Source organism: Gymnoscopelus microlampas, assembly GCF_963454915.1.
Source record: "Gymnoscopelus microlampas genome assembly, chromosome: 17".
Taxonomy (NCBI): domain Eukaryota; kingdom Metazoa; phylum Chordata; class Actinopteri; order Myctophiformes; family Myctophidae; genus Gymnoscopelus; species Gymnoscopelus microlampas.
This window is the reverse complement of record NC_139954.1, coordinates 4,094,266-4,106,688: the sequence shown is the minus strand read 5'-3', so window position 1 is coordinate 4,106,688 and position 12,423 is coordinate 4,094,266. Positions and strand designations below refer to the sequence as shown.

The 12,423-nt window shown below is 42.1% G+C and overlaps 1 protein-coding gene across 1 annotated transcript in view; it reads right to left on the bottom strand.

Annotated features, from left to right (window-relative positions):
- Window positions 1-8,045, bottom strand: part of rab3gap1 (RAB3 GTPase activating protein subunit 1) — a 117,973-nt gene extending 109,928 nt beyond the window's left edge. The window contains 6 exon segments of the mRNA XM_084084560.1: window positions 448-567; window positions 1,355-1,433; window positions 4,135-4,267; window positions 5,503-5,584; window positions 7,707-7,762; window positions 7,998-8,045. Coding sequence (XP_083940686.1) covers window positions 448-567; window positions 1,355-1,433; window positions 4,135-4,267; window positions 5,503-5,584; window positions 7,707-7,762; window positions 7,998-8,015 — 488 coding nt within the window. The 5' untranslated portion in view covers window positions 8,016-8,045.
- Window positions 8,046-12,423: the final 4,378 nt, after the last annotated feature.

Sequence of the window (12,423 nt, the reverse complement as noted above, 5' to 3'; positions counted from 1 at the left end):
CGGTCTGGGGGGTTCACAAAAGCCCGAGTAGACCATAAAATGACCAAAAGTTTTTTTGAAAGTGAAATATCCCTTTAAGAAAACAATAAATGGTGATTGACGGTAACTACCCCTCTGTTTGCTACTCCAATCAAATTCCAGTCTGTACAACCATCGCAGAACGACCAACTCTTCGCTGTCAGTGCCTGTCGCTCACAGGAATAAATTATAACGTGGACAAAATATCACAGCTGAAAAGCGGGTTTCATTTTCCTTCAAAATTATGTTTGACACTCGTGGCCAAAGCGGCGGACAACTCTCTAAATGATTGTTTGGATGAAAATGCAGCTTGCGAGCACATCATGTATTTTCAACCGAAAGTCTATGGTTTTCTCCAAGCGTAAAGGGTTGTGTGACAACATCTACGTGATCCTTTAAGCTCCCCGTTCATCACAGAGGGTAACTTACCAGCCGCTGTTGGCCAGCGAGATGGAGACGGAGCTCAGGAGCAGGTTGCATTTGGACTCGCTGATGATGGCCTCGCAGTTTGCACCCGGGGAGATGATCAGAAACTCCCGTATGCCATACCTGTCCATCACAGAAACACACAGTTATACCACACCTGTCACCACAGACACAGCAACGCAGAGTTAAAGCAGCACTATGTAGTTTGGGGTGTCAGTGGCCACTTTGAACACAATAACTTCATTACCCAAGAGTCTCTGCAAGCATATCCGGCGAGGATGCGCGGTGATTGGCCAGTCGTCGCTTTGACTGGCCAGGATGAAACTCATTGTCTTCCCTATACATAGTAATACAGTCAAACCCCTAGCAGACCCCCCCCCCCCGCCCCCCCCCCCCCCGCCCGACATATTCTGCTATATAGTTGTTAAAAAGTTACATAGTGCTGCTTTAAAGGGGAAATAGACCACGTTCTGTTGCACAAGGTTATCTTTTTCCCTGTCTCATCTATAAGGCAGAACTAAAGAGAAGAGGAGAAGAATTGCTGATATAGCATTAAAACTCTAAACCTGACACCCGTGAGATGGTTTTAGCTCCTCTACACAGCATTTAGTGAGTTATAGATTATTAAAATCTATGCTAAAGTATTGGAAGTGGTATAACAAGAAGAAATACATTAAGCAAAATGTACCAAGCAAAACATATCCACTGTAAATTAGACACTATAGTGTGTTTAATTAACCACAATCAATGAGGCATCCAGTAGCCATGTAAATTATGACCAATGTGTTTTGTTTTTACATTGTTCTGCTTATAATATAGACATACAGTACTGTACATGTTAGCCGTTAGCCCAGGATTCAGATCCTGGGTACAAGCAGCGGTAATGTGACACTGACTGGACTGGACTCACCATCGGGCCAGGCAGTGGGCTCTGGCAGGGAAGTCATTGTTCATACACAGAAGGTCCTGCATAGCCAGAGGAAAGGCATCTAAAAAGAGATCAGAGTTGGGATATTTAGATATTTTAGATATTGTCCCCCACAAAAATAATGACAAAAAAAAATAACAATAAGATAACCGAAAATAGGCAATCTACAAGTTCACATCGCATTGCATCATGTGTAGATCTGCAATTAAAAATATATATATATATATACAAAATATTTGGCCATTTTTGAAAGATTTTCGCCCATGTCCCAAATATGGACGCCAGTGTTAAAGTGGTCAATATCATACTAGGGGAGTATTTTATTTTAAATGGTAACTATTCACTATCGATTCTCCATTGCTTGAACCAAAGCAGCACCCCCCCACCAAAGTACCCCCACTGTGTGTGTCTGCGTGTGCGTGTGCGTGTAGGGTCCAACACTAAGGATAGCCAAATGCCCAGGTAAATAAAAATACTAATCTATTCATTTTTCTATTCTCGATTTCTCCCATCAGCAGTCGAGGGCTGCCTCTGTCTGACTTTTTTGAACCGCTCTGCCTAAGCAGGTCTGCAGAGACCACCACCGCAAATGTTCCAGGTAACATTGCATAAGAGTACAAGTGTATTGATTCTCACTAGGCTGGTCTGTCCCAAGCTGCATGCAGGTTCATCAGTGTGCTGCCTGTACATGTGTAGGTTGATGAAACATGCTCGGCTCAACAATCCTGTTCTTCAAAGCGACTGACAGGACAGACCTGGATTGCATCTGTGTCACTTTAGATTTCTTTGGCTATTCAAAAATAGCAGATATACGATATCTGCTATTTTTGAAAAATCTTGTTGTTGTTTTGTTTTTGTTTTTTCAAAAAGCTGTTAGCTCTTTGACTGCCAGAGTATTTTCATAATATACTCACCCAGTGGCAAGCGATTTTCGAGCGATTTTCGTGTTTTTAGTAGTTGTCATAAAAGTTTAGATCCATATTTATCGATCGATTCACTGTGTGTTTCCGGAGCAGGAGTCTCTGACTATTAGTGTCCCCTTCGCTACAGGCCGTTGGAAACTCCTCGGAAAAATTGACAAAAAAAAAAAGAACAGAGATACAGGCGAAGGAAAAAAAACTACAAACATGGAGTCGACGGGAACGGAATGACGCTATAGCCAGTATTTCCATATCCGTTTGTGCTACAGTTTTACTGCTCCCTTCGGATTCAAGATTAGACCGTGATCTTCTCTAAAATAACAATAATTACAAACGCGCGTCTAACGCGTCGACGGCCAAGTGGACAAACTAGCAATTGACTTGATAACGCGTCGACGGCAGTCAAAGAGTTAGGATTTAGAAAACATTTTTAAGAATCGCCTCAGGTCTTAATGGGTTTAATCATATCATTGGTGCACACAAGACAGACACATCGAATTAAGTTTTTACAGCGAATGTTTGATCAGCTCGTGTGCGAGGATATAGCACACGCACACACATGATCCGACACATGATCCGACTCCGTAGTATGGAGTTGCGTGCGTGTGTGTACAGGACGGGGTAAATAAGCCGCCTTGCCGAGCCATGTGGCCAACAGGTCAGGAGCCTATCTCCTGTTTCTGTAGCGTGAGGCGGCTTGATGTACAAGCACACCCCCTGCACATGATGCAGGGACCTATACCCACCATCCAACCCTTGATCCAGAGTGCCAAGCAGGGAGTACCAGTGCTACATTCAGACGTCCTAAGATTGGCGTCACCGGGCGGTTTCCCGGAAACCTTTTAATGATTGGGCCCATTGACAGCCAATGACATGCTTGCAAATCCGTTCCCATGCTCCGGGCGGACTGAACACAAATCAAAACGATAATATAGCCAAACGCATGCAGGCATTTCAGCAGGGAATGAACAGCAACGGACCAACACACACACTGGGGGTGTGCCGATACACTAATTTCACGAAACGATACGATACGATATTGGGCTCACAACTTCGATACGATACGCACTTTTTTTATTATGAAAATATATGGGGGAGAAGCAAATGCAAACAAATAATTCTGTTTTTGCATTATTCAGACATGCAAACTTGTAGCTTTTCAGCTACAATAGCCGTTTTGAATCCAAATAGGGCAATAGTGTGACACCTGACCCGAAAAAAAAAAAACATGTTGTCACCCTTTTCACCTCGGGGCTGTTTGCATGCCTGATTATTATGATTGTAAAAAAAATGTGCTGTAGAAGGAGAATTTGCCCATGTTTGTTTTATGGGTGGGTGGTACCAGATTGTTGTTTACGCTCTCTCTAGTTTCGTGACTGTGGGTGTCACTAACTTTTTCGAGGTATTTATACAGATATGCGGGTATAGGGGGCATTTCGGGCAAATCTGCATTTACAATTTTGAAGACCAGTCCCATTTTTTGTTGTTTAACCCTGTCTTCCACCCTGAGCCAGCCTAGGCTGGCAAAGTGAGAGGGAGAGAGGTGGGTCATGGGGCCCAGGCCGAGAAGTAGTCGAATCAGTTTGCTTTGGGAGGTTTGAAGCTTAGTCTTTAGTGACACTGAGGTGTTGGGAGTACCAAGAGGAGCAAGCATAGTCAAGCATAGTCAGTGACATTAATTATGTCATTTGTTCTCGTTATAGTCTTTTGTTATGACCCAGCCAGGGGAATTGGACCCCCAACCTTCCAATCTCACACTCCAAACGGTACCACAAGGCCAGTCTGCTAACACTGTAAATCTGCCATAGCTGGAACCTACAACAAAGCAGAACATCAGCGTACCTTCCTCGGGTTCCTCCTTCCCATCGCCCACGTCGCTCTCCTGCTTCAAGTAGTGGTGAGTTATGGAGAACTTAAAGTCTGCAAAGCTGATCTCATGAGTCTTCTCCTCCCATGTGCCGCTGGTGTATTCACCCTGTAGTCAAAAGGGACAGAGGAGGAAGCCATGCAGACATTTATTAAGCCATTCAATCCGGAACCGCATACTACCGTGTCATTTTAGATTTTTTTTAGCTATAACCGTTATTTCATACTTTGGGCTGTTCAAAAATAGCAGATCTACAAGCTCGTAGCACGGCACTCGTAGATCTGCTATTTTTCTGCTATTCTTGTAGATCTATGTTTTTTAAAGCAAACATTTTAACTCGAATCTTTGCTTCTGGGGGATTCTACAAATGTCTTCTAAATCAGAAACTAAAACAGTTTTTTTGGAGAAAAAAAAAAACTTGTTGCTATAATATCAGTGGTTCTCAAACTTTTTTCATGTCAAGGACCACCCAAAATGATATGCATTTGTCCTTGGACCCCCCCAAAAAAATATTTTGTTTCAAAGATTTGAGTTAGAAATGTTTAAATATTTGGCACTCGGTGCCGCACTATGAGCTTGTATATCTGCTATGTTTTAATCTAAAAATGACACATCTAAAAATGACACAGATGCGTTACTGGTCTTAATGGATTAAGTCAGGGGTCTTCAACGTTTTCAAGCCAAGGACCCCCTAGCTGAGAGATTGATGAAGCACGGACCCCCTACTCTATATTATATAAATTGTGCTTCAGATTAAACTTTTTTTTAAACTTGGTCTGCTCCTTTTCCCCTCTACACCTATACAGTACCTCTTTGCCAAAAATAGCAGATCTACAAGCTCAACACCTCGCAGCGCGAGTTGTCTTCAAAAAAGTTATCTTCAAAAAAGGGATGCTAGGGTTCAAGTGGTTAATGTAAAAAAGGAAAATCATATCACAAAGATTTGGCAGACCCCCTGTAGTAACTCTGAGGACCCCCTGTTGAAGACCCCTGGATCAAGCACTTAAAAGCCTATTCTTAAATGACTGGTGGACTCACCCAGGAGTCTAGACTAGGCCTGCCTCCTTTTTTTCCCTTCTACACTAAATATCTTTGCCAAAAATAGAAGATCTACAAGCTCACAACGCGTCGTGTTGCAACGAGTTGTGAGCTTGTAGATTTGCTATATCAGTATCAAACATTATTTTAATTACTTTTATCAGATTAATGCTATATATATATATTAACATTACAATCTTAGTGTTTTTCCAATGATTTGGGGGCCCGCTTACAATACCCTTGCGGCCCACCAGAGGGCCTTGGCCCACAGTTTGGGAATCATTGTGCGAATGAGACAACTGTACCTTCTCTGGCGAAGTCTTGCCCGCTGCCGAGCTCCCAATCAGTTTCCAGTCATTCAGGACTTCCTCCACTCTTGACACGAACCTGTAAGGGGAAGAGTTGAGTTGGACTGTTTGCAGCAGACAGCTATATAGCTGGACAATAGGCTCTATGCACAGCAGCCATATTATCACTTCCTTCACAGGTGTTACCAATGATACTAATGAAGGCTCTGTTCCATTTAGTGTAGCACAGTGGTTTCCACGACCCCCATAACTCTGAGTGTACAAATGGAACCAAATGGACCCGTAAGAGTTACACACCTGTAAGGGGCCATTTGGAAGCCCAAGAGGGTCCCTGGACCCCAACTGTAGACCCACTGGTGTAACAGAGTGTTTCCAGTGAGCCAACATGCACAATATCAGCACCCTGACTCTGTTTGACCAGAATGGAACAGAGCCTTCATTAGTATCATTGGTAACACCTGTGAATGTCTTCATAATATGGCTGCTGTGAATAGAGCCTATAAAGTTAAAGCTGCAATCCGTAAGTCTCATGTCCTTCCTGACATTTTGTGCCCAGGTCTCCCGCATGGAACAAACTTCAACCGATCTACCAAGACGGAAGCCCTGCATGGCCGGGTGGGATATTGTGCTTGTGCTTGTGAGCTTTGGGTGGGATATTGTGCTTGTGCTTGTGAGCTCTCGGTGCTAGGGTCTATAATGCCACTAGGGTCTAGCCTGATTATCAGCCTGAACCTGCGTGGAGCTTCAGTCTGACAATAGCTCCAGTGTAGGCGATTACAAGGGGGACCCCAGCGAAATTAGTTAACCTAGCGTCACAATCATTTTAACCACTTAAAACCACTTTTAACCACAAGCTCATAGCGCGGCACCGAGTGCCGCTCTATGAGATTTTTAAAGCAAACATTTTAACTCAAATCTTTGCTTCTGAGGGTCCCTGGCGCAACACATTTTCAGATGGGGGTCCGCGGCCAAATGTATGTCAATTTAGGGGTCCTCGGCATGAAAAAGGTTGAAAACCATTGCTATCCAGTATCCACAGAGCGCTCCTCTGGCGCAATCATAACTGCGGTGTCAGAATGCGCACCGCAGCGCAGCAGGAGTCTGACACCACAGTGCTCTGTGGATTCCTCTATATTGGTCCTCACTAATGCTCATTCTAATGACATCATTGTTGAAATTCCGAGCTAATGGAAACGACAGTCTCTTTCTTTTGCTGGAAAGTTATCACACTAACATTAACACTAACACACAGACCACTGTTGTTATTATCAATTAAAAACAAATACTTCAAAGAAAAGAAAAGGAAATTGTCCACGTCTACCTCTGAGACACAAGAACATTAGTGAGGAGTGTGGAGGACCCACATATTAGAGGAATGTGTGGAAAAAAGGTTAAATGTCCCTTTAAAAGAAACACTGGCATTCAATGCCAAATCAGGCAGAAATGTGCTAACGTCATCTGGCCTGAGAGGCAATGTGTGTGTCTTGCATTTCATGACATATACTTTGTACACGCAGAATGCAATAATACATTAGACAGAAAGCACATCGTCACGTGTTATTATTATAGTAAAGCAGTGGAATAAACAACAGATCTAACATAGAAGTGGTGCAGCCTGTGTGTGTGTGTGTGTGTGTGTGTGTGTGTGTGTGTGTGTGTGTGTGTGTGTGTGTGTGTGTGTGTGTGTGTGTGTGTGTGTGTGTGTATATATATATATATATATATATGTGTGTTAATTTTGTCGACTACGACTAAAAGACTAAGGTTTTGATATTTAGTCGACTAAGACTAAGACTAAACAATTTCAGAAGACTAAAATGGGACTAAGACAAAATGGTGTGTCATTTTGTGTCAGAATTTGCTGCCAAAATTAACACTGATATACACACACACACACACCTCTCCCACTAATAAATAATTGAAATGGTGCAGCCAGTGCCTCTCCCACTAATAAACAACAGATCTCTATAACATTGAGGTGGTGCAGCCTGTGTGTATATATACACCTCTCTCACTAATAAATAACAATCTCTATAACATAGAAGTGGTGCAGCCTGTACATATACCTCTCTCACTAACAAATAACAGACTAACAAATAACAGATCTATAGAAAATAGAATTGGTGCAGCCTGTATATATACACCTCTCCCACTAATAAATAACAGATCTATAGAACATAGTAGTGGTGCAGCCTGTATACCTCTCCCACTCGGACGCGGTGGTGAAGTCTGTGATCTCAAACACCTCGGACTCGGGCTGGAAGACAAACATGTTTATAAAGCAGGCTGTCAATAAGCAGTAGTTTTTTATATAATGACACACACATTAATGTAGCGAACAGCGCAACGCCCTGAGCTGGGATCGAGCCCGGATCAATAATTCTACAGTCCAACACGCAACAGACAACGCTATAGAGCCATAACTCCATCAAAATAACCATGTCACACTATATTAATATAAAAGTTCCCTGATCATAAAGTGTAATACTCACATCACTGTCCGCAGCCATCGTTCCTGTTTACCTTTTTTTTTTTTTTTTACCCCTGTCCTGTTGCATTATGGGACTGGGCTGACGTCATGGTATAAACCGAGGAGATCGCCGAAAATAGCCGAGCTCGTAGATCGGCTATGTTCGGCTATTTTCGGCGCTTCGGGCCTTTAGCCGAACGGAGGGACGTCAGTTTGACGGCTTGCAGCCACCACCCACCCTGACCACACGATGTCACTGTTCACTCTTTTGATTGTACAATGCGTTCCATTCTCTGATTCCACTCCATTCAATTCAATCAAAGGGGATTTTATTGGCATGCCAGAAAATACAGTGGTGTGAAGTAACTAAGTACATGTACTCAAGTACTGTACTTAAAGGACGACTTCACCGCTTTTCAACCTATCTTCATATAATAGGTCCTCACTAATACTCATGATAAAATGGTACCATTTTTTTCTACTCGGTCTGTGTCTCAGAGGAGGGCTGTGGACAGTTCAGAGTCCCGTCTACCAGTGACATCATCCATGGGGAATCCAAGCTAATAGAAACTGCAGACTTTCTATTCCTGGAAAGTTGCAATGCAATAAAAGAAGCCATTGTTCTCGTGTTAATAAAAATCTAAATAAAAAATGTGACATCTTGTTGGGAAAAAAAATCATGCCTAACGATGATGTCACTGGTAGACAGGTTTCTGGACTGTCCACAGCCCTCCTATGAGACACAGACCAAGTAGAAAAAAATTGTACCATTTTATCATGAGTATTAGTGAGGACCAATTATATGAAGAAGATAGGTTGAAAAGCGGTGAAGTCGTCCTTTAGGTACAATTTTGAGGTACTTTTACTTTACTGGAGTATTTACAATTGTCTATACTTTTCTTCTAGTCCACTACATCAGAGGCAAATGTTATATTCTTACTCCACTACAGTTATTTGAAAACTTTAGTTGTTATTTTGCAGATATAATGCATTACATTATGAAACAGTGATGTACAAAAACAAATTTCACCCACTTTTTTACCTTGTAAACCTGTGATGTGACAATAAACCTGATTCTGATTCTGATTCTGAACATACATTAACCACTTTAGCCCTATTTTATACCTCGGCTATTTGAAAATAGCCGATCTACAAGCTCACAGCGCGTCGCATCGCAACGCATTGTGAGCTTGTAGATCTGCTATTTTCAAAAATTTACTTTTGGTACTTCAAGTACATTTTGGTACAAATACTTTTGTACTTCTACTCAAGTACATTTTTTAATTCTGGACTTTTACTTGTAACAGAATACTTGATAATTGATACTTTTACCTAAGTAAAACATTTGAGTACTTTTTCTGCCAAAGCAAATGTGAAGCAAACAGTCAGATTTATATAATGTTTTCCCCCTTACACAGTTTAATGTTGGCAGGTCTGTTTTAGATTGTATGGTGGTCACAACTAACTGTTAACCACATATTAATACCGGCTGCTATTTGTAGCTACTATTCATGAATTGGTTGTCAACTTATCCCTTCTTCAGCTGCATGCAGTAAGCTATGTATGTTACACATTCATTTTGTATTATTTATTAATCAATTATTTTCTGTAATTTATCTTACAAGCTGTTAATATCACAGCCATTCTAGGGATATATAACTGGCAGAGTCATCCAACTGATGAAACCTCTATCCTTCCAATTTTATCAGTGGGTTGATCACCAATCATCTGAACTTGCATTAGGCTACCATTGGCACATGCAGGGAGTTAGTCAAATGAAGCTTCACATATATTGAGTAAGTGTCTTTTTGTGAACTCTCTGATAGGAGCAGGAGCATCATACTTCCACTCCATTTTAGGAGGAAACGTCACTACATTTGACAGCTTTAGTTGCTTTTTGTAAACATAAACATGATTATTCAGTGTGTGAATTTTGTGGATCTAACCTTACTGCACCTATATTGTGTGTGTCATTGTATGCTCTCCTTTATGTGGACACTGGACAGTGGAGTAAATAGTTAAAATGTGTGCGTGAATTCAATCTTAATCATCTCTACTAGGGTGCCTGGCCCCCAATTCCTGGGGAGGCAGGAATTCCTGCCCCCCCTATAAATCCACTCCACGGTGCCTCCAGCTGGGCCTGGCGCTCCAACAAACATAAAAGGCAGTGTTTGCAGGAAGGCAGGTGGGGAGGGTTATCTCTGCACTAGTGCCTCCAGGTTGGCCACGGGACCTGTTCAGGGTGTGGGACTAGGAGGAGCGAGAACCTACACAATATACAATACACTATACACAAAAATACTTGAATTGGAAAAATGTATTCACTAACAAATTCATATAAATTGAGCACATGATTCCCGATGAAACGAGTGTGTTGCCTTTTCGGACAAACCACACTAATAAACAAAGTTGGCAAGTACCATAGTGTGGTTACTGGTTGTACTTGGGGGGCAACGTCTTCTTTTTTTGCGGTGGTCCCATCTTCGTCTGCAGAAGAGTATGACTGAATCTAGACTTATGTTAACCTGTTAACTACTTCGAAACTCCCATGGCCAGCGGTCATTATAACCTGAATAGGCACACCTCAGCCTTCACCTCAGACCCTACATTATCGCCTGAAAAGGCAATTGAAGTGAGCATTCTTTCAAGCTTGCCCCTCCGTATTTGTTTCACATTTCTTTTCACACACAGCAGACAAAAGCTTGGCTATTATTGCCTAGTCATTGCTATAGTATATACTGTAGTGCAGGGGTCTTCAACGTTTTTTTCAGGCCAAGGACCCCCTAGCTGAGAGAGATGGAGCAGGGACCCCCCCTCTATATTGTATAAAATTGTGTTTCAGATTAAACTTTTCTTTTTTACTTGGTCTGCTTTTTCCCTTCTACACCTATACCTCTGTCAAAAAATTGCAGATCCGAAAATATTGAAGCTCACAACGCTTTGTAGATCTGCTATTTTTGGCTAAAGTTCTCCTCAGAAAAGGGATGCTAGGGTTCAAGTGGTTAATGTAAAAAAAATAATCATATCACACAAAGATTTGGCGGACCCCCTGTAGTAACCCTGAGGACCCCCTAGGGGTCCCAGACACCCTGTTGAAGAACTCCTGCTGTAGTGCGTTTGTTCAGCAACTGGGGTCTCCCCCAACTCTCCAGATCTTTAGTAAACAGAAACTACATTTTCAAGTCAGGATACCAATTTCATCTAACCAGGGGAGAGAACTCAAACAGTTACAGGATAGAGGACACACGTGTAACTGGAATACAAACTGATAAATTATCTTTTTGGGGTTTTGGGGTTACTAAAGACCTGCAGAGAGAGGGAGGGAGACCCCTGTTACTGAACATACACCGATAGCAATTATTAGGCTATTATGAGAATATAGGGCTTTAACTTTAACAAAAAGAATATCCACCACTTACACCACATTTGGTCTTTTCTAACCAGACTGCTGTTTGACAGAATTACAGTCGACCACCAATGTCATTGTAACACCTACAGTATTCTTCCACCTCATATAGCTCTTAGACAGCGTCAGTCTTTCCTTCACTGATAATGAAAATTAATAATGATAGTATTTACTTGAACCCCAGCATCCATGGAGGGAACAATAGCCAAAAGCAGCAGATCTACAAGCTCAACGCATTGCAACGCCTTGTGAGCTTGTAGATCAGCAATTTTTTGGCAAAGATTTGGTGTTGACGGAAAAAGAAGTGGTCCAAGTACAGAACCAACTCATGTGCAGTTTACCTTATTGAATTTCATCACCCGTGTAAGCTTTTTTACACTTAACACATTGACTGCCAGAGTTAATTCCAAATTTACCCCCTTGGCTGCCAGCGATTTGCGTGTTTTTTTGTTTTCTCTATTTTCTGCATTTAAATACATTTAAGTTTCTCAGGCCATGGTTTTGAACACATACGACGATCGACCAGCAGAGCGCAGCAAAATGACACCCTCGATGACTCGCTGACTCCCCCCCCCCCTCCCTCCAGGCTCAAACAGTCAAAACAACATGAACCGGATGTGATTGTCTTCGACAATCTCTGATCGGCTTGTGATACGATGTGATACACGACGACGATGCCTGATCGTCACCCGGACCAAAGAAAATAAAAGGGGAGCTTTCCCTTTGTATTTTATAGCGTGTCCAAAAAAGGGGTTTTCTCTATTCTGGACGAAAATGACCGGAGAAAAACGATGTGACCCGGAAACGAATTTTTTTTTTTACATCCGGCTTTGGGTGAGTGTGACGTAGGCGGAAAACGAAAGTGATCATGAAAAGTAAACAGACCCGCGCGATCACAGATGAAACCAATGAAAATAGCTAATATCGAGTTAATTCGATGTAGGCACGCAAGCGATGGGATTCTAATATCGAGTTAACTCGATCTAGGCAGTCAATGTGTTAAAGATCTGAGGTCGATTCTACAAATACCTTCTAAATCAGT